Source organism: Boleophthalmus pectinirostris, unplaced genomic scaffold (genome assembly GCF_026225935.1).
Source record: "Boleophthalmus pectinirostris isolate CB_2022bp ecotype Guang Dong unplaced genomic scaffold, ASM2622593v1 HiC_scaffold_22, whole genome shotgun sequence".
Classification (NCBI taxonomy): domain Eukaryota; kingdom Metazoa; phylum Chordata; class Actinopteri; order Gobiiformes; family Gobiidae; genus Boleophthalmus; species Boleophthalmus pectinirostris.
Genome location: NW_026571190.1, coordinates 24,182,972 through 24,209,589, shown reverse-complemented (window position 1 = coordinate 24,209,589; position 26,618 = coordinate 24,182,972). Strand labels below are relative to the sequence as shown.

At 38.7% G+C, this 26,618-nt stretch overlaps 2 protein-coding genes across 2 annotated transcripts in view; both read right to left on the bottom strand.

The window, feature by feature from the left end:
* The window catches only part of dchs2 (dachsous cadherin-related 2), a 30,886-nt gene extending 19,082 nt beyond the window's left edge, over positions 1 to 11,804 (bottom strand). The window contains 10 exon segments of the mRNA XM_055158464.1: positions 222 to 391; positions 469 to 568; positions 1,020 to 1,207; positions 1,720 to 2,745; positions 4,299 to 4,535; positions 6,220 to 6,451; positions 6,557 to 6,745; positions 9,536 to 9,772; positions 10,268 to 10,814; positions 10,885 to 11,804. Coding sequence (XP_055014439.1) covers positions 222 to 391; positions 469 to 568; positions 1,020 to 1,207; positions 1,720 to 2,745; positions 4,299 to 4,535; positions 6,220 to 6,451; positions 6,557 to 6,745; positions 9,536 to 9,772; positions 10,268 to 10,814; positions 10,885 to 11,804 — 3,846 coding nt within the window.
* Positions 11,805 to 17,685: 5,881 nt separating this feature from the next.
* Positions 17,686 to 24,753, bottom strand: plrg1 (pleiotropic regulator 1). Its single transcript, XM_020931413.2, has 14 exons — positions 24,614 to 24,753; positions 24,315 to 24,421; positions 23,601 to 23,737; positions 22,887 to 22,940; positions 22,569 to 22,662; positions 22,269 to 22,350; positions 22,096 to 22,191; positions 21,555 to 21,797; positions 21,225 to 21,326; positions 20,266 to 20,368; positions 20,050 to 20,158; positions 18,685 to 18,824; positions 18,302 to 18,495; positions 17,686 to 18,185 (listed from the first exon to the last, which is right to left on the bottom strand). The coding sequence occupies exons 1-14, from the start codon at positions 24,620 to 24,622 to the stop codon at positions 18,126 to 18,128; spliced, it is 1,530 nt and encodes a 509-aa protein (XP_020787072.1). The 5' UTR covers positions 24,623 to 24,753; the 3' UTR covers positions 17,686 to 18,125.
* Between the last annotated feature and the right edge of the window lie 1,865 nt (positions 24,754 to 26,618).

Below are 26,618 nucleotides of genomic sequence, written 5' to 3'. Positions count from 1 at the left end.
GACCGATGGAAGTGTTAATTTAAATATCTAGAATGGCCAGAAGGTGGCACCAACCACAATTGAAAAAAAAAAAAATGCAATCAGGCAACACATTTTTATGTGCCCAAACCTCCAGCTGGCTCATCTCTTTGTAATGGACACCCAATACAGGGCACATTGCAAACTACACAACCTAAACTTTATACTGTACAAATACAGTTTGGGTTATCTTACTTCAGTACCTGTACATGAATGAGTGCACTCTCCTCCATGGGAACAGCCCCACTGTCTCTGGCTGTGACCCTCAGTGTGTAGTGTGTCTGTGGGCTGTGGCTGAAGAACTGTGTGGTCCTGATATCTCCACTCCTGCTGTCCATATCAAAGTGAGGAAAAGTCTGAGCATCTTCATGAACTGACAAAAGAAGAAACACATTATAGTGTGACTTTAAGTGAAAAGTGATTAAGGTATGGTCAATGTGTATGACTGACCAGTGTCTATGGAAAATGTGACAGTTCCATTTTCACCAGCGTCCAAGTCTTTAGCAAAAACCGTGGTGACCAAAGAGCCAGTAGGCACACCCGCCCAGATCTGCAAACAAGAAACAAGAGAGACACAGAACTATAAATACTCAGACGTGTCAACATATTGAAATATGGTAATATCAAAATTTAAGATATACTTCATATTCAGGTTCAGAACAGAAGAGCAAATCCAGTTTTAGTCTCATTTGAATACAAATAAAGTGTAATAGACACATTGCAGTGAGCATATTGTAAGCAGTAGGGATGCATGTGGGAATGTATACTGCAGGATTGTTCTGTGTTTAGTAAGCATGAAGAAAAAACATTAAATGAGAGGGTGTGTCCAAACTTTTGCATGGTAGTGTTCATATGCATACATAAAGTGATCAAAATAATAAATTGAGTATATTGAGTAATATTTCAAAATCTCATAAAAAATGTGATGCCTAATCTATCTTTAAACAACTTCTTTCCTTGCATTAGCACTCATTTATACTTCCTCCAGTTGCCCTCCTGACCTGCACAGTGCCATCCTTGCTGTGTGGCAGGTGGGTGAACTGCGGGCTGTTGTCATTGAGGTCGGACACCAAGATGTGCACAGTGCAGGAGCTGTTCAGTCGAGGTTGACCCTGGTCGGTCACCATCACCCTCACAGTGTGCTGAGAGTGCTGCTCCCGGTCCAGCGCCACCCAGTGGATCAGCTCTCCTACAACAGCCAAAGATGCAAAGATGAGACCAGGGAGTAGAGTAGTGTAACAGGATTCTAGAGCTGTAAGCCTGTGATCAATTAATATAGTCAACTAAAATTTTTGTTAGTTGACTAATCATTTAGATTATTAGGAGGCAACACTAGAAAGATTTTTTTTTTTTGATATTTATACATATGTAAAGCAGATTAAGCTCATGATTCACAAGTTTAAGTTTAGCTTAAGTCTTTATATAGATATATTGTTTTATAGTACTTTTTTCTGCATAAATTGTTTTTGCATGTTCTCCTGTGCAGCTGTCAGATACATAGTGATACACGATAGTTTAGATTAGTTGTGTCACACCTCCTTTTTGGTCAACTAATCAATCATCAGGACATGTCAACCAAGACAGCATTTACTGGTTTATCGACTAAGTGACTACTGCACTATGAATAAAAAACAACAAAAAAAACAACAACAAAAAAACGATATATTATTAAAATGTTTGTAACTGTGTGTGATAAATTACCAGTCTTAGTATTGACCCGGAAGAACTTTCCATCTGACAGCAGTATGTAAGAGAGCTTCCCGTTGTTCCCCGAATCCTTATCCGTGGCCCGGACTGACCCCACCAGGCCCTGCAGTGCTGCCCCCTCTGGCACTGTGAAGTAGTACACCTCCCTGCTGAACACTGGGGCATTATCGTTCACATCCAACACTAGCACGCTAACTGTGGCTGTCGCGGTCATGTTTCCTTGTCCCACATCGCTTGCTGTAGCTAGCACATGAAACCTATACGCTGTTTCAGTCTCATAGTCCAGACTCTGGGCCAAGTACAACCAGCCGGTCCTGGGATGGATGCGGAAAGGAGCTGGAGGGAAGCCATTTTCATTTTCAATGGAATAGCTTATACCAGAAGTTAAAGCGTACCCTCTGCTTTGGTGTGCCCTCACCTGGATGACTCTGGAATCTTTTCTGTAGCTTTCTCCTATTTCCACTTGATAAATCAGCGTCTCAAAAGCTAAACTATTTTCCGCAATGTTGTGTTCTACTTTGACGGTTAAGCTAAAAGTCGTTGAAAGTGATGGTTCTCCCTCATCCTCAGCCACTATTTCCAGTGCGTACTTTAGCTTAGCGTCTTGTTGTATGCTCTTATTCAGTGTTAGTGTTCCCAAGTTAGCATTAACAGCGAATGTGCCATTTTGAGAGTTTTCCAGTTTGTATTTAACTCTCCCATTTGCACCGCTGTCATAATCGTGCGCATGTGCAATAAAGAGGATGGTGCCAGGAATTACGGTTTTGGAAATTGTAATAGTATCACTCATTTGGGGGAAGACTGGTGCATTATCATTGATGTCAGAGATAGAAATGTTGACCTGGGTGATGCTATAAACAGGAGAGCTATTTGTTGAACACTGGAGAACCAGGAGCACGTAAGGGTGGGTCTCATGGTCCAAAGGTTTGAGGGTAGAGAGGAGGCCAGTATCAGGGTGCACTGTGAACCAGCCCAGGGGGTCACCGGAGGAGATGTGGTAGGATATGGACTCCCAAGAACCTGTAGACGTGATAGAAATAAGTAATTCTTGCAAAATAATGAGTAATTTTGAGCAGGTGGATAAAATATTTGGGATAACTCAGCTCTCATTGTCTAGACCTTTTTCAAAAATTTAAATTAATTATTACATGTTAAAGGTGCACTGTGTAACCTTCCTGGTGAAGGGTTTGTCATCTTTTATTCTCTATGGATATATTATTGCATTGCCTTGAATGTTCCACAGTATAACATCACATTTATTAATCCCTATGGAGACAAGCAAGTGATGCCACAGGGCCATTACATTGAAGAGGCAAGATACTGTGGAACATTCCAGATAAAACAATAACATCCCCATGGAGACAAGCAGGTGGCAGACCCCAATCAAAAAAGTTACATAGTGTACCTTTGAAAAACATTGTTGACCCCAGTCCTTTATTTGACAGGACAGTATAGTTGGGGAAATAGAGGTGAAAAGTGGGGAGAGATATTAAACAAATTATGGTAAACAGGAATAAATCTCATGCACTGAGGCCAGCACATAGCCTAGAATACTGTTTTCTTAAGACATTAAATCTCCTTAATTACAACACATGTTGTCCAATGAGTACATATTATACTAGTAAAACAACTGAAATATATGGAAGATTTCCAATGTAACCAATACTGACCTATATGTAATAAGAACAAAGCTTTAGTGTGATTCCTGCTAGTTACTACTACTACCACCGCCACCCTCAAATTTGTATTATTCTACAACTATACAGTCGGTAAATCCACAGAACAGTTGGGAGTCCGACTGACCAACAGCCCCACTTCTGAGCTCTGACTCTAATCTGATAATTGAGGAGACAGCCTTAAATGACTGTCTGCCACAGTGAGCTGGCTGTTAGGAGCAAGTGGAGATTATCCCCCAAAACTGGAGATCTTAACACGCTTAGCACACTTAGCATGAGAGGCATCCAACACAGTAGGCCTATATTGGACTATAAAGGAAATACAATAATACTGAACAACATTTTCTGTTATATTAGGTGGGTTATTGAATACAGACACAGTTGTCATATGTTCCTCTGAGGTAAGGTACTTCAACACCAGTGTTCTGTAAGTGAAAGGAATTGAAAATTGCTCTATAAAATATTGATGTCTGAAAATATATTTAATAATAATTATACGGCATTAGTCTTATATAACACTTTTCATTTAACAGTTTCAAGCATTATTCATTCTTCACACCCTACTCATGATACTATAGTAGCCACAGCTGCCCTGGGACAGACTGATGGGAATGAGTCCCTTTGTCCATCTGACCACTGCTCACACACCACATTCAAACCAGGTCATGTGTGTGTCTTGCCCAAGGACACAACAATGGCTTGCACTGTTATCCCACTGTTGCACTTGAAATAAGTCTTGCTGACAACTAAAGACATAAATTCCTTTCTTTCTTATATTCCCAATGAACAAAGTCAGAAAAACACTACTAAACGGTTTAAGGTAATGTTTCAAATTAGGTGACCATATAAATGGACAAACAAATGAAACTAAACTTAGCTGACTTTGCTCATACTGACCGTTTGTATGGGTGGCATGCACAGTTCCTACAGATGTCCCCGGGACGGTGTCCTCAGGCACGCTGAAGGTGTAGCGTGACCTCTGGAACACAGCTGGGACCTGGCTGCTGCTCAGGACGTGCACAGTAACCTCTGCTGGTGCGGAGGAGATGAGGCCGCCCCCGTCCTGTGCGCTGATGGACAGTCTCACACTCACTGCTCCCAGGTGACTCAGGCCTGACGCCAGGTACAGCACTCCTGGACAAGACACAGCAGCTTTATGTGATGTGGCAATTGTTATTATAAGAACTGAAGAAGCAGCTTGGATGAGCTGCGAAACATATTTGACCAACAAACATTTATCCAGCTGACAAATTGAATTTTTCCTTTGCCGTTATTATAAGACATTAGTTTTATGATATTATTAGAACTGTATATTGCTTTCAGGGATGTTAACAATAACTCTGATTAGCACAAAGCTCAGAGAGGAGCATGACAGCAGTTTTACATCTGTAACAAAGAAATACCATGACTCAATAATGAATCACTGTAAGACAATTTGTGGTACACATGCAGTAAATACATATTGATGGATGAAAATAGCAAAAAAAAAATAAAAAATGCAATTTTCACAGTGACTCTAGCACAGCCTCTGATACTTACCCATTATGTATCTATTTTTAGGTGGAAACTCAATATAAAAATGTGTGCACATTTTTTTTTTTTTTTTTAGAATTCAGAGCAGAAGATAGTACAGTATAGTATAAAGGACTAGGATAGGTGCTTGGATTCCTACCCAAGCATACTGTATTGAGTAAGACACTCTATCCTCAGAGCCCTTTCTTATGATGAGGAGAGCAGCAGAATAAATAAAGTAAATTAACAAGCATAATTTAGAAATAATGCATATACATTATATAAAAAAGTTTAAAGTAGACTGTTGACAGTGAAATAACAGGCAGATCTAGGTATGTATATATGCACAACATGTAAAGACAGATGGTCGACTATGGACTTTTTACTTTAATTAACCCACAAATCCCTTTGATTAACTCTCTTGCCACCTTGCCACAGAGATTTAAAGACTATGCCTGCTGTAAATCATTATAGCATATAAAATTCATATTTCAAATTAGTTTACCCAGTTCACTAGAAGTAGCCTACATTACAGATTACTTTGATATAAGTTTAAGTTTTTGTTAGTTTAGTAACCACTAACAAGAAATATGTTAGAAGGAAGACCAACTGCTGCTGAGATGTGGATTTGGACAGGGATTTACAAAGTGTCCTGAAGTTCCCTGCAGAGCTGTGACAATAACAATCAGTTCATGAGGACTTACACACATAAGTCCTAGTTCATCCTTAAATACTGCCAACACCAGTCACACAACCTACTGATGGAAAGAGCCTGGCTCAAAGGTCACTAAGGTGTAGTCAGAGGTGGGGAATAAGCCATCAAGATCATATCACAAATAGGGTTGTCAAAAGTATCAGACATCAGATACTAATCTATACTAAAACTAGTATCAAAACTAGATCCTCATTTGGGCAGGTATTGATACTAAAAAGACACATTCACCAGGCAAAAATTTACCTTTAGTGAATAGCTTTAGAATGAGCTGTATCAGAAAGTATAAGACCAGATAGACTAGTATACCTATGGACCACTATGGAGCCAACTGGATGACTGAGGGAATACACAGATATAAGGATACATGGTAATATAAAAGAAAGCACAATGATTTAATGTGGAAAATCATATTCTATTGATAAGGATAAAAATTTATGGCAGAAAAAATACACACAATTCCTGATGGTAAATCACGGACAACACACCCACAAATTGCACAAGTCATGAATTAATAACTAAGGCCCTTGATCTTAAGTTACCCTTTAATAACTCATACATAAGACTACAAATGATATAATTGCACTCATGTACCTGTGTGTGTGTCCAGGGTAAAAAGAGAGGACATGTTTTCAGGCAGCAGGTGGTAGGTCACTTGACCGTACAGACCAGAGTCGGGGTCAGTGGCGATGAGCGTGAGGACCTCTGTACCGGGCTGGGAGTGGCTGCTCAGGCTCACTGTGTACTGGGTAGGATTGAACACTGGAGCGTTGTCATTCAAATCCTCTATGTCTATGTGCACATATGTCTGAGAGCTGAGGCCTCCCTGTAAGAAAAAAGAGCATTTTATGTCATAGATGAGGATAAATGCAATGTAAGATTATCTGACATACTGACTAATAATAAAAACATTACAGTATTCAGTACTCACAAGGTCCTGCGCCTTCACTAGGAGGTCGTGGACAGTGTGCCCCAGGTCTCGGTCTATGTTCTGGGACACGCACAGGTGTCCAGTGTGGGGCTGGATGTAGAAAAGTGGATGCTCTATGCGCTCAAATCCATCAGTGAGAGAGTACTGCAGTGTGCCAAAATCAGACGTGTCCAAGTCTGTGGCCACAACCTGCGCACAGAGGTCAAGAAGAATATATAATAAATCTAAGGACAGAAAAAGACAAGGAAACCTTTGGAAAGTTGTGCTTGTAAATAAAAGTGTCTGTATAACTTTTTCTCTGATTAATAGAATTTACATTGTGCCTTGTTTGAAAGTATTTTGTTTGAATCCAGAAGAGTCTGGAACCGGAACATAGAGCTGAAAAACTTTTCTCCTAACTTGGGACAGTCCAAGCACAGCCGCTAATTTGTAGCATGTGTCTCATACATGTCTGAAGACATCTCCTCTCACAAATTCTCATACATATAACTTCTTTTACCTGAGATAAATGCAAGTTTGGTGCTTTAATTGTTCATTCTGTTTAGGCTGCAATGTTTGTTTTGACATGAATGAACCATGATTCTCTCTGATTTCTTAATCTGCCCGTGGAACCACATTGAGTACAAGGCCTTCAACTGTATGTAAATCTATTTACTTTTGAATATGTAAACTTTAGCTTCCAGGTGAAATGACCATAATAATCATTAGTAGTAGGTTTTACTGCAGTTTTATAAATCCTCTACCATTATGACCTTTAACAAATGTATAAGCAGCTAAATTCATTCCATTCACTCTATAGACCAGCAGTCCTTCTCTCTCTGCTGTGTGTGTTTGAGGCATATGAAAAAAGTTTTGGGAAGCTACATTCTCAAGACTTGTTGGCTGCCTTGTCTTGAGACGCTGTACTAAGATTGTCAAAAGTATATAAATACTAAAACTACTATCAAAACTACATGCTCATTGCTCATTATAGCAGGAATCAATACTAAAAAGTCACATTTGCAGGAAAAAAATTAACCTTCCCTAAATAGTTTTATAATTATCCTGAACTGTATTATAACATGTATAAAACCACATACACCAGTATATGCCCATAGACCACTATGGAACATACAGGGTGACTGAGAGATTACACAGATCATGCATCAAGGTAATATAAAAGAAAGTACTATTATTTGTGATTGAAAATGATATTCTATTGTCAAAATAAAGTTTTTTTTTTTTTTCTTCTTTTTAGTTTTTAATCATTGTAGGAATCAGAATCAGTATTGAGTGTATTCCTTAGTTTCTAAATTAAGTTAGAAATGTTTGCATTGTAACTATTTTGTACAACACTTGTAAAGTACACAAAGAATACATTAAACCTACTACATTGTGCCTTAGATAGATGATGTCATGTGCCACCTGTGGATGTTGTAAATAAGATGTGCTTCAAGTGAAAGGTAAAGTAAAGCTGACACAATAAAAGCATAAAACTACAGATCCAGTGTAGTATGTGATGTACACAGAGCTGTGTGAGTCACCTTTGCCCTCTCTGAATACTCATAAATGTACTTTATGAACTGTGCAAAGTCTATATAGTCACACCCACTATGCGCTCAAAAACACCAGTACTTCGAAGTAATGTTTACTACAACTTTTTTTTTTTTTTTTACATTTTACATATATTACGTAAACATTGTTTTATTTGCACTTTGTGACTTTGCAGGATTCTAGAGCAGAAGCAGCTCTACTTGTGTACAAGTGTCTCCATGCAACACCAAAGTACATGTTAGTGCCATATGAACAATCTCACACTCTGAGGACCTCAGGGACGAGCCTCCTGCTGGTGCCTAGAGTCAGGACATTGGGAGTTTAAGTTTTATGCAGCTAAAACCTGGAAATGTGAGACAGACCTTTAGTTTAACTGTTTAAATCTAGGCTCAAAATGGTTCTATTTAGCTGTGTATATGACTGAATGGTTTTTTATTCTGCACTCTTCTCTTTTAATGTTAATCTTATGATGATTATTTATGTTTTTATTTGTTTGTATTGTGATTTTAACGTCTTTCTTTGTAAATCACTTTGAATTACTTTGTATATGAATTGTGCTATACAAATAAACATGTCATAATAAAAAGCCCTATGAGTACGTGAAGTAGATGAAGCGAGAAATATAACATATTGGAAATATAAGTGACTATTTAGGCAAGGTTTGAACTCACAGCCTTCCAGCTGTAGAGGTCGGGTACAGCGAGTTTAACTTGTAAGATCAGCTGCTATTAGAATGTATTATATGCAGCCAGTGGTTTGTCATAGACTTGTATTGTGAGGTAGTGCAGCTCGTGTCAGCAGCAGAGTGGTACCAGGCGTCTGTCATATCAGCACTAACACTGATGCTTTGTGTGGACTAGAGTGAAAGAAGGCCTCATTTGTCATCACTATAGTAAGGGAGAGAAAACACTCCTCACGCTCACTATAGCCCTTTACAAACATGCACGTTCAGATGGACTTCTGCCTTCTCAGATGTGCTCAGATGCTCTTTATATAGTCATGCCCACTTTTCCCTCTTGGAGGTGATCCTTCCCAGATCTTGAGTGCTGAGTGCAGGTCAGTCAGCTGTTTGTCCAAAGCAGGAGCTGCTCTGTGTGTGGCTGCCTCTATAAGCTCCACCGTGAGGGAAGTGGGGGATGATGACGTATCAACATGGCAGCTATCAACTCAAAACTATCGCAGAAATATGCAATATGTGGCAATAATATAAATAATAATTCACCAGTGCTAGTGCAGCCTCTGCAGTGAGTGATTTCTGGAGGTTCTGAGCATTCACATGAGGACTGTCGATATAGTGAGAATAAGAAAAACTAGTATGTGTCCTCAATATTCTGGCTAAGGCATCCCAGGCTCAGCTGTGATTGTACCTTTTTTAAACCAGTAATTAATTCCATTAAGTACCATTCAACCACCCAATATCACTTTGACAACCATTTTGCCTCTCACCTGTAAGAAGCAGCTGTTGATGGGGCTGTGCTCTGGCAGGCTGACATCGTACCGTGGTTGTGAGAACACGGGCTCGTTATCGTTGACGTCCTCCAGGAGAATAGTCACTGTTGCTGTGGACGACAGGGGCGGATCTCCAGAGTCTGAGGCCACCACCAGGAACCAGAGCTCTGCCTGGCTCTCCCTGTCCAGAGCCCCCGCTGTGGCCACCAGACCGGTCAGAGAATCCACACTCACCTGTGGAGGATAGGAATATTACTTATGTTTGAAGTAATCATGACAATAATTATTACAATAATGAATAACAGCTACAAAAGGACTCTTATAATGCCATTTATGTTTTGGCTAATGAATCTCTATGGATATTTTGCTTAAATGTAACAAACAAAATTATTTTGTGGCAAGCAGTTTTGAAAGCAGGAGAGTCTGGTGGTTTACCCCTGGAAAAGTATCTAATATAATGTAATTATTATTAAAGAAATGAAATTGAAATTCAGGTCATAAGATCATATTACATAAGTATGAATGAAAATAAATGGAACTTAACAGACATTATATCTTGTTGCACTTTTTTTTTAGCTCCAAGAAACCTCCAAGGAACCACTTACCCATTCAAACACACAATCATATACTTTTCTGTGGCATCTATAAGTGAAACCACCATAAAGCAATGCCTCTTTTCACCCTTGTCACAACACATGAATATTAACATTATTCCATTGACTCACTCACCAATCCGACCCAGTTAGACCTCAGAACTGTATATTTAATCTGGGAATTCGGGCCTGGTTCATCTTCATCCCTGGCTTGCATTTGGACAAGAGAACTTCCAGGTGGCACATCCTCTGGAATGCTCACAGTGTATATATTTTTATCAAATTTTGGATAACAGTCATTGACATCCAGCACTTTCAGCAAAACAACCTCTTCAGAATTTAGCAAATCACCATCTGATGCTTGAATTTTAATCTCATACAAGTCCTTTTCTTCTCGATCTAGCTCCGATTCCACACGCAGTGCATACAGGAAGTCATCTGTCTGTTTGAGGGTGAACTTCCCGTCTCCTCCCTGGATCTGCACGCTGATTGGCTGGTTCTGGAGGTCGGGGTCGGACACAGAGATGCGGGCGACATAGTCTCCAATAGAGGCAGCCTCAGACACAGTAGGCTCTCCGGACTCACTGAGGAACAGGATGTGGATGGTGGGGCTGTTGTCATTGATGTTCAGGACCTTGATGCCCACGAAAGCACTGCTGAACTCTGGCTGGGCTCCATTGTCCCTGTAGTGAAAAAAAGGAACAGAAATAATAGCTTAATAATAATAGGTTTGCCTGACTTTTCCAGAATTACCTGGCAATGACGATCAGCTCATAGTAAGCCTGTTCTTCATAGTCCAGGGGCTTGTTCAGATGGATCACTCCAGAACTTTCATTGATGTAGAAAACCTCACCGGGGTTACTCTTGAGCTCGTATGTCACTCTTCCATTCTCACCCAAATCCTGATCTGTGGCATGGACCTGGCACACGGCAACCATCGCTTCTGCATCTTCCATAACTACAGTGTGGTACTCTGTTTGGTTGAATACTGGAGGGTTATCGTTCTCGTCCTGGACATGAATATTTACCTGAACTGTACCACTTTTGGAAGGGATTCCACCATCCACTGCTTCAACTGTTAGTGAAAAGAAGTCGCATGATTCCCTGTCTAGTTTGGTTCTTAAGACTAGATAAAGACTATGGGTGGTGTCCATATTGGCGCGGTAGTCCAATTCAAAGAGGTCGGCCATGTTTCTTTGTGTAATCCGATATCCTTGGATCCCGAACTCGCCAACATCTTGGTCTCTAGCACCATCCACCCTAAAGCGGCTTCCAAGCGGGCTCAATTCAGAAACTACTAAGTCATATTTTTCTGTTGGGAATTTTGGGAAATGATCATTCACATCTTTGACTTCAATTTTCACCCGTATCATCTCGCCAGTTAATGTAGCTGCCACAAACTCGTACCCATCCCTGGTTTCACGGTCCAAAATGATGGCAGTGGAAATTATGCCAGTGTCTGCGTCAATTTCCAAGTCCTTGAAAACATCAGAATCCCGGCTTTCTGAGATGAAGAAGCCAGTGCTGGGTTGGCTCAGGACGGCCCCCAGGTTTCCTACGATCGTTCCCGCTGGGAGGCCCTCTTGGGGGGACAGGGTTAAGTTGAACACCTGGCCCCAGCACAGATAAGGGAGGAGGCAGAGGGTGAGGAGGAGGAGTAATATCCAAGTCATTCTTGCCTTACATAATGGGAACTCTGCAAAGAGAATACATACAATTTCAGAAAATGTAAAAAAATGAGAGAAAAAAAAGAGTTTAGACACACATTAGTGTTCTTTCTTATTTTCATGACCACTTGAAACTTGTTTTAGATTTTAGATTTTGACATGCTTTGCTTTGATCACTCCTTTGCAATCTTGGCATTCCTTAATGTTGATAAGGTTCACGTATGAAGTGAAAACCATTTCAGGGGATTTCAGGATGAAGCTCATTAAGAAATATATAAAATATATTTTAAATATAAAATGCAGTCTAAATGTTTTTTTTTTCTTTGCTACATAATCTTCATCTCTTTCATAATCTCCACATATCTTCTTCATATATTTGATGTCTTCTGAGGAGGTGTGTCCAAACTTTGGACTGGTATATCTATATTATATGAGTATATGAATATGCAGTATGCAGTATGCAGTATGCAGGGGCACATAAAATGAGGCTTGCCCAGAGGCTGAAATGTGTAAGACTTCTCTATTTTGATTCAGTTCTGCACAGGAAAAACTATTACAAAGTGAAAAAAACCAACCCGTCTACCCCGTTATAAACACAGTAATTGAAGGTAATTTAATCATACCTCTCTGTTAATTTCCACACTCCAGAATTAGAGTTATGATAATTGTACATGGTTATTAATAAAGCCACAACTAATCCAAAAGTTAAATAGTTCTTTTCACACTGTTTGAGGATAAATATTGGTTTATATTTAAAGTAAAATTGCAAGTAGCGTTTCTAAACACCAGAAAAAAAGAAAAAAAAAAGTTATAGATAGATAGTTATAGATAAAATGACCATATAAATCAGTAGACAAGTTGTAAAGTAAAGTACTAAATATTACCAACCTGCACTATCAAACTCGTGTAGGCCAACCTGTTGTGTTCACACCGAAAAATCTCTGTATCGCGAAGACAAAAAGCATGGAGGAATTACAATCGATGCTCAACTTTTCCCATGATTTCCATTGCTGAAGACGTAATAGTAACTTTATTCACTTGCGCGTAATGCTGTGCGTGAATCTCAGGTCTCAAACTGTGCGCGCACGGGACGCACACGCGACATCTGTGGCCCCGATCTCCTCAGATTTAATTAGGCCGACAGATTATCTTCACTGCCGCCACGTGACCACCAGGACTCGGGGCGCGCCAGGATCATGGTCAGATTCATAGACTGTATGAATCAGATCTACTGTCAAGTGTCGAATTGAAGCGTGTGTTTGAGAAATAACATATTACGCCTGTCAATGTTGAGTATCCAAATGTTGTATCAGACAGTGGTGCTGGTCGAAGCTAGGAGTAAAGAAATTAAATTAAACAACTTCTAACGAGTCTCAACCTATTTAGTTTATTGTTTAACTAGCTCCATCTACTGACCAAATCAATTAATCACTTTATTTATTTTTTCTGTTTACGGTGTAAACTTGATTGTCAAAAGTAAAGACCCAATGCAGAGGACAATTCATCTATACGCAGACCATAAAGAATATAGTTAATAACTTTAATACACTGCAAATTATAATATCAAACTATATAACTGGGTAGGGGTTCCACCACCTGGTTGGCCCCATGGAGATGTTATATTCCAAAATAAGCCATTGCACTTGTCCTGCTTGTGTTCTACTGCAATATAAATATCTATAAAAACATGCATTCTTATTATAAGGAGGCTTGCCTCTTCACAGATCTGACCTCTAACTTGGCTTATTTGACTTCCATGTATATTTCCTTAATGTGTAAAATTCCAAGCAAAACAATAAGCTCTCCATGGAGACAAGCAGGTGGCAGACCCTCCACTAGAAAAATTACATAGTGCAATAATGTACCCTGTGGAAAACAAGTAAGGACTTTCCCTGGAGGATCACTAGTTAGTGGTGTCCCCACACAGCGGATGTTTTGTGTGATTGTTTTGTATTGTTTGTTCTACTTCTCTGATGAGATGATAAAAGTATTTGTCAGTATCTCATGTCCAACTAGACCTCTTCCCATGGCAACACATGTAACCAGAGCCTCCCTGTGCCAGAGTCACCTGACAGCACCGCTATAGGACACAGGAAGTGAAAGTGTCTTTTACCAAGTACTGGAAGTTCAAGTTATCATAAAAATGCCATCCCATATCATGCTGTCATACCAGTGGGATGACCAGGCTGTGGTGAAGAAAATCTTTGACCACCTGAAAGAAGATGGACTGCCTGTGTGGATGGACATAGAAGGAGGGGTGACTGGGAATATTCACAACGTGTAAGTACAAATTATTCCCCAAATGTAGCATTGAACTAAAATGTATACCCTTTCTGCTTGCAGTATTAGTGACAGCCTTTCCCCTTATGTCCCCGTAACACAGAGGTGTCCAAGCTGTGGCTCTGGGGCCAAATATTGATGATTAGTTCAAATGTTTTAATATGGATGAAGCCTTTAGAATAATCCATTTCAACAGCATACATACATAATGTTAACAGAGTACAACAGAGTACAGAGCACTCAACAGAGTACATAACAACAGAGTACATAATGTTAAACATTATGGTAAAAAGGTGTGGGAGTTACATTATACAGTATATGGATGCAGAATTGAGATGCAAAGTGATTAATAGGAAAACTATAGCTGCAGATGAGGTTCAGGATGGCCTAACCATCAAAATAATATATAAATGTATAAATAATATATAAATGTTCGCTCCTTAGATCACTAGGGTCATGTCTTGATAAATTTGATTTTTTCATTTAATTTAATTAAGACTTTTCAGTAAACCATCAAGAATTAGAAATTAATTCATGTGTCATGTTATTTAATAGGTTTAGGCATTAATATAAATATTTTTTACCTCAGCCTAAACCCTTTGGTCATGTCATTTTTTAAATCAAGTTGAGGATATCTTTGTGACGCTGCAAATGACCAAATAAACTACTAGTGAGTAGTAGACTCACTAATTAGCTTTTGCTTGTTTGAGTAAATTGAGCTTTCAGGAAAATTTTATTTCCAAAACATCAGTTCATATGTGGTCTGCTGAATTGCGTGGCTGTTGTGATTAGGATGGCTGCTGGTGTGGAGCAGGCTGTGGTGGTGTGCCCCTTCCTGACCCCAGCGTACCAGGCGTCGCGCAGCTGTAAGAAGGAGCTGAGTCACGCAGACAGCTGCCAGGTGCCTATGGTCCCTGTCATACTCACCAATAACTGGGAGCCCAGTGAGTGGCTGGGCCTCATGACCGCGGGCCTGCTCTGTGTAGACTTCAGGTAAGTTTGTTGAGGCATAAAAATCAATTTACAAAAGTATTGTTTAGAGCAGTGAACCCCGCACTCTGAAGGTTGGAGAATCAATTTCTGCTCAGACCAAGTTATTTTGTTGTGTCCTTATGCAAGACACTTCACCACCTTTCCTCGTGTGAAACTGGTGTCTGCCCAGGACAGCTGTGGCTACCTTTGTACCACCACTGAGTGTGGAGTGATTGAATCAGGCACTGTGAAAATTTTTTTTACTGAAACATTTTAATACATTGTTTTCGGCAAATTAAGCATTTTCAAAACAATAAAAGGTAACACGGTGATCTAAATGAGTTATGTGTTAGTAGTTAATAGTTAATATCCCACAGAAGTGTAATACTCCCTCTTTAAAAGAAATACGTGAGTGCCATGAATTTCTCACTTTTGTTTAGAAATGCAGCCACAGATGAGGAGAGGTTTGAGGTGTGTCTTCACTCTCTCAAAGCAGAGCTTCTTTTTACCACTGGTAACATGATCACAGTGAAACAGACTGAAGAGGAAGCCCAAGAGCAACTGAAGAGGAGACCAGGCCGTGGATTCTGTCACGCTCTGTCTGAGCTCTACATCTGTGACACAGGTGAGGAGGGCTGAACCATTTTTATCTAAAGTATAGCCATTACAACATTGGATAGATCAGATAACACAATAACTACAAGGTCTTCCATGTGTTGTGACTTAAAGGAATGTGTTTGGGTATTTCCTTTAAAATGTCTATCCATGCCCCAATCATCCAATCATCCAATCAGAAATCAGACTGATTTAGACACATTTAACACATAAGTTGGAAATACTTAAACTTAAAAAAAAACCTACAACCCCAGCACCTTCAGCCATGAGTGCTAGTGCAGCCTCTGCAGCTCAGTGAACTCTGGAGGTTCTGACCTTTCACACGAGACATGGTTTGTCCATACAGGCCTACTGAGAATGAGAAACTTGTGCATGGATCAGGGGTCCTTTTCATGTTTGCAGCCCAACCTTCTGTACAAGGTAACTTGGGACCCAATCATATATTGATTGTGCAGCCCTCAAGACGATGCTCACAGCCCAACATGAGCCCTGCTCTATGCAGATTAAGACACTGGTGACCCCGGCAGGCTCAGTGTAATTGTCTTTCCTTTTTTTAATTAAACCAGTAAGACTGCAGGCTACACACCTCCTCATGTCATAATTACCTTTAGAGATTTTAGGCATGCCAGATGAAATGAAAAGAAAAACAAAATAATACATATTTAATTAAATTAGAAAAAGGTAAAATTAAATCAGCTTAATTGAAAGTGGTTTTACAAAGGGAGAAAAACTATTCTTTTTATAGAGACAAAGGAAATGTTAACAGCCTACATGTGTCCATGATGTATATTCAGGAGATGTGATAACACTCGCATTGTCATTAGGGGGCTTGTCCTGAGGGGGCCTGGGCTTTGATGAATTAATAAAGTCAGGACGTCTCCAGAGATCTCCTTTATGACAGGGACGTGTGGAGCTATTTACACATGCACATGGCTGCCATGTGAGACACCTAAACCTCCCACTGTTCATTATCAATATTTAAGAACATAAAAATATTATTTATTTTTGCTGTTTAATTACAGATCATCATATGATCAACATCATAAATGTATATACACAATTCTTCTTATAACCCTTCCTGTTGTAACCAGCCACAATCAAAACTGTGTAACTGCTACCCAGATACAAAATGGTCATAATGTCCTGATTAATCTTGGTTTGATACCAGTTTAGTCCTGATATAGACACAGTTTGATCCTGTTCTAAACATATTTAGTCCTGGTCCAGTCAGAGGCAGGTAGTGCAACTTATTCAAGTCAGAATCACTGTTTAGAATATTACTCAAATAGAAGTAATGGAAGTAAAAGTTTGTTCTTGGATGAGAGACCACAGGGACAACAGTAGTCTGTCTGTGTCCCAGGGCACCTGTGGCAATAGTAGCTTAAAGTCACCAGAAGTATCAAAAATCATATACTAATGGAAACTAAAACTAATATCAAACTGCCAATTTGAACAAAATCACATTAACAGGACAAATGTTGAGTTGAACAATCATTTTGAGCTTCATCAGAACAAGCTTAAGACCTCATGGTGACATAAATACTGGAACTGTTCTATTTTGGGTATAAAAATCACATTCTATTACTTTAAAGGGATCATGTTTTATCTTCATTGTGCTATCATAATCATGGAAATTTTGAAAAATTTTAGAATCATGAGAACACTACTAACTTACTACTGCAAAGAACAAAGTGAATGAATTATGCACATATTTGTAAAGCAACGTGGAGCATCTGGAAAGTCTAAGACTAAATAAGACTAAATGTTTTATTATTCTCAAGAGTAATTGTCAAAGTAACTGTTGGGATCTCATCTGGTAAACAGGACAGTGCTAAACCACACTACTTTGCCGTTTTCCCCAGCTGAGCAACTTCCTGAATCAGACTTTGAGAAAACTCCAGTGGGACTCACACACTTTCCTGCACGTCACTGCTACTGGGAGGAGGTCAAATGTCAGAGGTGCAAGTTCTACCGCAACATCCAAACGAAGAGATACCTTAGTAAGAACGGAGAGCAAACATTTATGAAAAATGGATTTTATTAAGGGGCCAACGTGACAAAATAAACCAGAGGGATTCATTTACGTTTGTGTACAAGTAATAGACATATTTTGTTTTTTTTCCCCTTCAGGTCATGACCCCATCTCAGACCAGGTTTTCCTTGTGTCTGGTCAGTCCAAGTGTGAAGAATGGATACTTCTAATGGACCAGTCAGACCACAGCACACACAGAGCCGTTATCATCAAAAACAAAAACTCCGGACAATTTCTAGCCATCCAAGATGGTGGTCTCGTAGGACGGGAGTCTTACAATGAGGACTGCAAATGGTTTCTAAACTGAGTTCATGTAGCATAGACCTTTCCCCATTCATGTAATGAAATGAAAAACTGTACTGACATGACAAGAGTACAAAAGAAAGGTGAAATAAAATGTATTAAAAAAAAAAAAAAAAAAAAAAAAATCAGAATCGTTTTCTCTTGAGGATTTCTGGTTTCCAATTGACTGGATGGCTGTCTTCAGTCTGCAAAAGAACACAACAAATGATAAACATTGAAATAACCTATTGTTTATGGTTGAATGTTCAGCAGCTACAATTGGTGACACAATGCACACATTAGAACACTGCCAAACACTCACTGCTGTGTCATCTTCCTTGTACACTTTGATGGTTTTGTCTGCCTCTGCTGTGATCAGGCGGCTCTCAGAGTGGTCGAACACACAGGCGAAGATCCCAGACTCACTGTCCAGAGACCCGGGCTGCACCGCTGCGTGGATCCTCTGAAAGTTATAGCCCGTCCTCCAGTCCCACATGTGGATGGTGCCGTTGTCAGCTACAGACATAATAAAGAAGATTATCAGCAGGAGAAAAACAGTTTTCATGGAGATGTCATATATAATGTTTCACAGTATGGCATTAAACAATAAAGTCAATTGGTGCAATGAAATTAGATTATATTCTTAAGATTTTTCAACTGTGGCCTATGTAATGTCAAATGGGCATTTCAATCAGAGCACAGTACCTCCAGACACAAGCACTCCATCAGAGTTGACGGCCAGGGTGTTGATGATGGCGTTGTGGCCCGACAGGTTCTGAATGAAGTTTCCATCAGGGAACATCCACTGTTTGATGTTGTCAGCAGAGCCAGAGGCAAATGTGTATCTGAAAAGCATGAGAGATCACTGTTTAGAGTGTATGTATTAAGATTTTGTACTTTCTTTTACCACAATACAGTCCCTGACAAAAGTCTTGTCGCTTATCCATTTTGTAGAAACAAAAGCTTATAACCTGACTTTAAATTAATCGATTGGTTTTAGAAATGTCTCATATGAAAGCTAAAACCCTCCCAAATTATGCTCAATATACTAAAATAAATTTGCTTCACTGAAGAAAGATTGATCATTTAATGAACACAGAAAGGTCAGATTTTGGCAAGACAAAAGTTTTGTCACAGAAAATTTAACAAATAATTTACTTCAAATACAAAAATATGTTGTATAACGTCAGTGAATTAAGTAGTGGGGCTGTGAGATCCATATTTAATATCTTGTATGACTTCCATGAGCTTGAAGGATGCATCCATGCGGTTCGACAATGATTCATACAATTTGTTGATGAAGTCATCAGGAATAGCAAAGAAAGCGTCTTACATGCCTCCCAGAGTTCATCAAGATTCTTTGGTTTTGCCTTCCATGCTTCCGCTTTCATTCTACCCCAGACATATTTAATGATGTTCATGTCTGGTGACTGGGCTGGCCAGTCCTGGAGCACCTTGATCTTCTTCGCCTTGAGAAACTTTGATGTAGAGATAGAAGTATGCGATGGAGCACCATCCTGCTGCAAAATTTGACCCCTTTTATGGTTGGGAATGTAAGAGGTAGCTAATACTTCTTGATATTTTAGGCTATTGAAATTGCCTTCCACCCTGCAAATGTCTCGCACAGCCCCATACTGGATGTAACCCCAGACCAGGATTTTTCCTCCACCAAACTTAACTGTTTTCTGGGAGAATCTTGAAAAAACTTAAAGAAACGCACGCGGTGGACTTTTTCAAAATAAAAGCCAGTGAGAAACAGACGTTTACAATAAAATAAAAAAAATAAATAATAAAAACTACGTTAACGGCGTTAAAGACTTAATTAGTTAACGCAAGGTTAATGCGTTAACGTGCCCGGCCCTAAATTAAACATGTTAAGAAGTACAATCCAAACTGGCATGGTTGACAACATCATGGACCACTCTACCTAAAAATGTTTAATAAATATAATTTCCATGTAAAGCCATGTGGCACAGCTAGTTAACTGAAGACCTGTTGAGTTTGATGTGTATAATGTAAAACCATCCAATAATCCTGTAATCCAATAGCAATCCTTCTGAGTGCACTTACTGTCTGGGGTGCATGACCAGCGTTCGCACAGACTTCTTGTGGTTGGTGAGAGTGGCTCGGGTTTTTCCAGCGATCAGGTCCCACAGTCTGATGGTGGAGTCGTGGCTCCCTGTAACAATAACCAAAACAATGTAACCAATTTTTTTTTTTCCAAATATAATTCCTGTTTGAATTGTGTTCCAGAGTAAAAGCAGCAGTAAGTGTATTCAAACAGACCTGTGATGACCTGGGGCTCTGCAGCCTGACACCGCACTGTGGCCACTGTGTTGGTGTGTCCAGTCAGTGTGTGCACATTTGCTTTGGTCCGGATGTCCCACACCTAAAACAAAACAACACAGCAAGTATCTTATAATGGTTTCTCTTCACCATTTACTCACTGTTAATGTTTGAGTAATCGTTATGGGCTCTATTCACGCTTATGTCACAAAACCGAAAGACATTTGGAAACATGCAGATGATGACTTCCTTTGGGCTCTGTTGGCATTAGTACAGTAACTCTGAAGAAAACCAGGACTTTTTCTCAGTTTTGTCAGATTTTGTCATTTAGATGTCACTGTATTCTTTCTTTTATCCTTTTATAAATTGGCTATTAATTTGTGTATCATAATTAGAAAAAAAAAGATGTCATTGTAACCTTCCTTTATGTTCGGCAGATAAACAGTTAAAGCTGTAAACAGCTGTAACGGTTAAAGCTTGTAAAAAAAATAGAAAGCTTTGGAAGATTGTGAAGACCGCTGCTGTTGAATTCACGTTTAGTGCCGGTAACTACACCAGAAGTCATCATCCAGTAAGTGTGAATAGAGTCTATTGTTCTGCCATTGCTCTGGAAACTGCTCTAAATTTAGTTTTTCTTCCCTGAAAACAACAATATATGCAGGATTCAGCAGTGTTGCAAAGGCTTGGCAGTGCAGCACTTTGTATTGTTGTAATGTTTAAGCTGATATACGGCAAAGGAACTCAGTCATCATTGGGCCTGTTTTTGTTGTTATTTTTTTTAAATCAATATTGTGGGATACTGGAAGGGACAATGTTCCAAGAGATTATATTCAAGCAGCTGAGCAGAGCTGTTCCACACCAGATTATAACTAAATGTCTAGTTTCCATCTGCTGTCTCTGATTTAGAGGGATCTACATAGGTCATAGATAAAAGCATATCATGTCTTTAAGGTCCTCACCCTGGCTGAAGCGTCTCTGCTGCAGGTCACCAGCACATCGATGGTTGGATGGAGGTCCAAATCATACACAGCACTCAGATGCCCATGGTAATGTCTGATCACCTAAAATACATATTCATAAGGTTAGGTCATGAAATGGTAATGCTGTACATTTATATATCTATACATTTGCATTGTGTATTAATGTTAGAGACAAATATGTGAACTTTTTAGTGTATAGTGTACACAGCTCACTTAAAGGTCTGTGGCTGAAAAAGGGCTGTGGGTCAGTCTGTAGTAAATTTTAATTTCAGAATTTAGAGAAAATAATAAAAATCTACCAAACTGTACCTTGTTATACTCCAGATCCCAACATTTGACCTGCTTGTCCTCCCCACATGAGAAGAGATAGGGGCTGCGGGTGCTCACGGCCACTCCTCTGACTGTGCTGATGTGACCGGTGAGGGACAGCTTTAGCTTTCCGCTCGCCAAGTCCCAAATCTTTATGGTTCTGTCGGCGGAGCCTGTGACAAACCACTGATTCCCCGGCTCCACAGCCAAACATCGGACCCAACCGAGATGTCCACTTATCACCTGTCACACACAACACACAGTATCTTTAAGGCACTGTACCCAATTTTTACTGTCTTTAAGAACCATACTGCGTTATTTTCTGATTTATGTTAGAATGTGTCCTCATCAAAAACATACCTTGTTTCAGTAACAAACAAACGCTGCATACTTAACGAAGCATTTTGGGCAATCGAGGTGTAAACAGACACTTGATTTATTACATTTTCAGATTTTTGAATATCAAAAAAGTACCTCACCCATGAATAACAGACAGAGAGCTGGAAATACTTTTTTTTTTCAAATGAAATAGCACACGCACCCTGAACAATTTCCACGGTGGATGCCACTGTGGTTTGGGCATTGTTGGAGCTCTTCTAACCAAGGAATTTCTTGTTCCACCTCCCTCTAAAAGAGCCTAAAAAAGAGCAAAAAATAAACATTATTATTTTCGAAAAAAAAAAAAAAAAAAAATTCAAATAAACAGTGACTTACCACAGTGCCAGCGTGAGACCTCTCTCCTCCATAATGTCGATGGATCTCTGCGACACTGGCTGCGGTGCGACTCGCCTCTTGTCTTTAAACAGAGAAAACATTTAGGATTAAATACTCTAAGAAGCTGGGGTCAAGAATTTCAGTAACAAGACATTTTCCTACTTTGAAGGGTTTACTTCTACTATACTAACTGTAATATTGTTGCAGACAGACTATGGTGTTACACTTCTAATCTCTAGAATGTGATGCCTGCTTGCATTATTCCAATAAAAGCTATTAAAATGTACTCAGAAGATGTACCTGGCTTGTGAAGGTGGCAAAGCCAGAGCGACTGTCTGGACTCCTGCCTCACTGGGGTTTCTGTGCAGCTTGGTCTCAGCGGTCAGGGCCACACCTGTTCAATGCAACGCCACATATCAACTCACAATCAAGAGCAGCCTCTGAAGAGCTGCATTTAGTGTGGAATTAATAATTTGAATGAAAATGAAAATGACCAAAAATAAGCAAATATTAGATAATACTTTATTCTGTGCTTTATTGTTTGGTCTCAAAAATTTCTGCTGTCTTGTGCTGTCATTTATTTTTATACCAATTTTTTTTTTACAAAACAAAACTGACCTGGTCCAGAGGGGTATGCGTGTGTCCCGGTGATCAAGTACTCTGCTTCTTCACCTAAAATGGAAGTGAAGAAATTCCATTCAAAAACATACCTGAAAGTATACTAATATACCCATACCTAAATTTCAAGAAGGTTTAGACTGTTTGGTTACCATAAACCACTGTATGCTAATTAACCTTTGATATACACTGCCAGTCAACACTTTCACATTTTTGTTTTTTCTTAGTTTTTTCATGACTATTTACATTGTAAATTTTCATGAAAAGAATCAAAAGTATAAATGAACACATATGGAATGTCGCAAACTAAACATATTCAAAATAACTTTCCATATTTTATAAAATAGCAACAGTTTGCTTTGTCACTGCTTTACACTCTTTATGGGCATTTATTGACCCTGAAAAGGCACAGCTGTGAAGTGAGCACCATTTCAGAAGACTTCATCATGGAGTTCATTGAGAAAAGGCCAAGAGCTTGGGCTTGTGAATATGAAAATATAAAAAATACTTTGATGTATAATTTAACAATTTATTTGCTACTGTCTTATTCCACATATCTTGCTTCATATTAGTAATGTCTTCTGTATCTAAAATGCACAAAAATGTAAAAAGTTGTAAACTTCCTGAATGAGAGGGTGTGTAACTATTTTGTTGTAATGTATACATTTTAAAAGGCATTGACATGACATCTTAAGTGACCTTTAATCTTGGTACCTGGCTGTGCATATCCCTGAGCAGTAGGGACTCCCCCAGGCATCTGATGGACCCGCTCCTTGTTCTCCTTCAAAACAGGCATGTGTAAAACTGGGCCATAATCAGCCTTCAACTTGACGGCCATCTTGATTTTGTGACTGGGGAAGAACAACAATAAACTTTAATCAAATACGAACATTCTGAAGTTTACATCTGACAAAACAAGTGCAGCTAAACATAAAGCATGGTAAAAGAAATGAATGTGAAAATACTGTTACTTTCAACAATAGAATACAAAAAATACACATCTTGATGAAAACACTGTTCACATAAGCAGGTACTGAGAATTCACAACTGCTGGTATTTGCAAAGACTGGAAATAATATTTTCAGACTGTGTTTTCATAATCTAATCTAATCTAATCTAATATTTTTAACTTTTGCCATCAGTTTGTTAAATTGTGAAGTCAAAGAGTACACTTTACTTTATAGAATTAAACAGTAGAGAATACAAAAACTGCCCCTTAGTGTTTTGATGTTTAACTATAGTTAATCCCACCAGAGGTAGGGAGGATTCATTAGTGTCCCATTCATTAGTGTCAACACTAATGAATGGGACATTTACAACCCCGGGTTACGTTAAATATGCTTTATTCTGGTAACTATTGGACCACCCCTTTTCCTCAGACAGAGCAGATCTAATCAATGTAAGGCAGGTTGTTCAATAAAACATTACCTTTCTTCATCTATGGAGACGGGCTTAGCCTGATCAGCCACAAACATGTCGTGGGTTCTTTTCAGAGACCTGAACACCAGCGTGTGCACCGAGTGTTTCTGCACGTCCTGCGGTAAGGAAGCGTTACGATGATGAGTACAAAAACATACACTCAATGATCTCAGTGCAATAACAAATCCCTGCTCGGGCGGGTTTGGCTTTGTATCGTACATACAACGAACATGTTTAGCTTAGCATCTGAGCGGGTTCAAAACTATTGTTAAAATGGTGAAAGAAAAAGTAAAACAAACGTTCCTGACCTCAGTCATTTTGCGGCTGAATGTTCCAATATGAATTCCAAGGTTAAAGAAAAATTAGATCCTTTAAAAATGCGAAACATGCACTCCAAAAAAGCAGAAAAACACCACCATCGCCGCAAGAAGGTTGCACCGGAAGTCGAATATATTAATAACCCGGAAGTAAAGACAAAGCGTGGTTATTCTTTCAGGCGCGCTCTCTTACGGTTCATAACCGTAACCCCAACCAGGTAATAAATATGTCTTTTATTATTATAGCAGTAGCATAACATGAAAAAAATACAAAGAAAGCATTATTATTATTATTATTATTATTTTTATTATTATTATTATTTTATTATGTTTATTATTTTATTTATTTATTTTAAACAAACATTTCAATGTATTTATACATATATCCATGTATGAGGGATCCTATTACAGCCATACACTTTAATAATCACAACACAGGGTTAGGAATACTTGCCTACATCAGCCACAGCACTACGTAACCATACCCCCCCAAACTGAACAGTATAACAATGATCACTTGTGGATGGTTTCATGCAGTTTGACATTTGAACATGCTCAAATATCCAGAACCTCTACATCAAGACCTTGCTTTAAAGGACAAACTTTATCAATCTGTTAAACATCTGTTTTATTCTATCCACTTATATTCAGTCAGTATTTTATTTTATTTTTTGCATGCCTTTTATTCGATTATGTTGCAGAACAATCTAATAATACATTAAAGCCTTGGTGAATTATGAAATAGAAAAGGATTTATTCTTTTTTTGTGTGATCCCCACCCCCATGCCATTTTATTTGTGAATTACAACGATTGTGTTACTTATTTCACATCAGAGACACATCCCTGTCCTACCTGAGGAACTGAGAAAAATATAATCTCTTTCTAGCTAATAAATACTACTACTACTACTACTACTACTACTACTACTACTACTACTACTACTATTACTACTACTACTACTACTAATAATAATAACAATAATAATACATATATACCCAAACCAGAGGACTCTGCAGCAGCTATATCTGGTGTGAGTTTGGTGGGACTGAAGAGTAACAGAATAATTGTAATATTATTATTTCTTTGTATTATGTATGTACTTCCTAATAAGGGAAATGCACTGAATGTCTGTGTTAACACATTATGCAAACAAGGTTACCAAACAAAATATCAAAATTTTGCGTTAACCAATCAGCTTCTTTCTTTCTGCAACATTAAGTGTCTCTGTAACATCTTAGAGAGAGGGAACTTCTTCATGCATGTACTGTCCTCTTTGATAAATGTGTAATTACTCTTTTAAACTGTTCAGTGAATGTTGTTTGGGGTTGAACCTGCTAAATCTAACACAGACCTAACAGGAACTACAGAAATCATTTTCCTTTGGTCTTTAAAGCTCTGTGCTCTCTGTTAACACTCCTGCATTAAACCTGCTCTCCATCTGTAAGTATTGACTCTTATTAAAGTACAGCTTTTGATACAAATTCATCAAGTCACATTAGAGGGCTTTAGTGAAAGAACAAAGATGATGTAACATTTTTATTTCATATCCATCTTAAATTAATCAAACAAAAAAAGAAGAAGAAAAAGAAAAAATTGTGTTTCATAACGTTCTGGGTCATTGCTCACCACTTCTGTGATAATTCAATACATTCTGTACTAAGGCAAAACAATTACTGAAAGAATAACCTTTAATTATCAACAACAGAAGTGTCTTACAGCAGAACCTTCACTGTTTATGGCACGTAGGAATAATTCTATTGATTTAAGTGAAACCACACTGGTTTTCAAACAGTAATAAATCACATTAAATTAGTGTGGCCTTTTTTAGTGGGTTCTTTTCTTTTGTTTTGTTCAATGTTTCATCGTTTATTTTGCAGTTTTGTAGTTTTGTACATTTTACAGTGTTTTTTGTGTTTAATTAATTAAAATGACTCTTGTAGTGTACTGGGCTATATGTTAACTTTTCATGCTGGTTTATTATTTACTCTAGTCCTT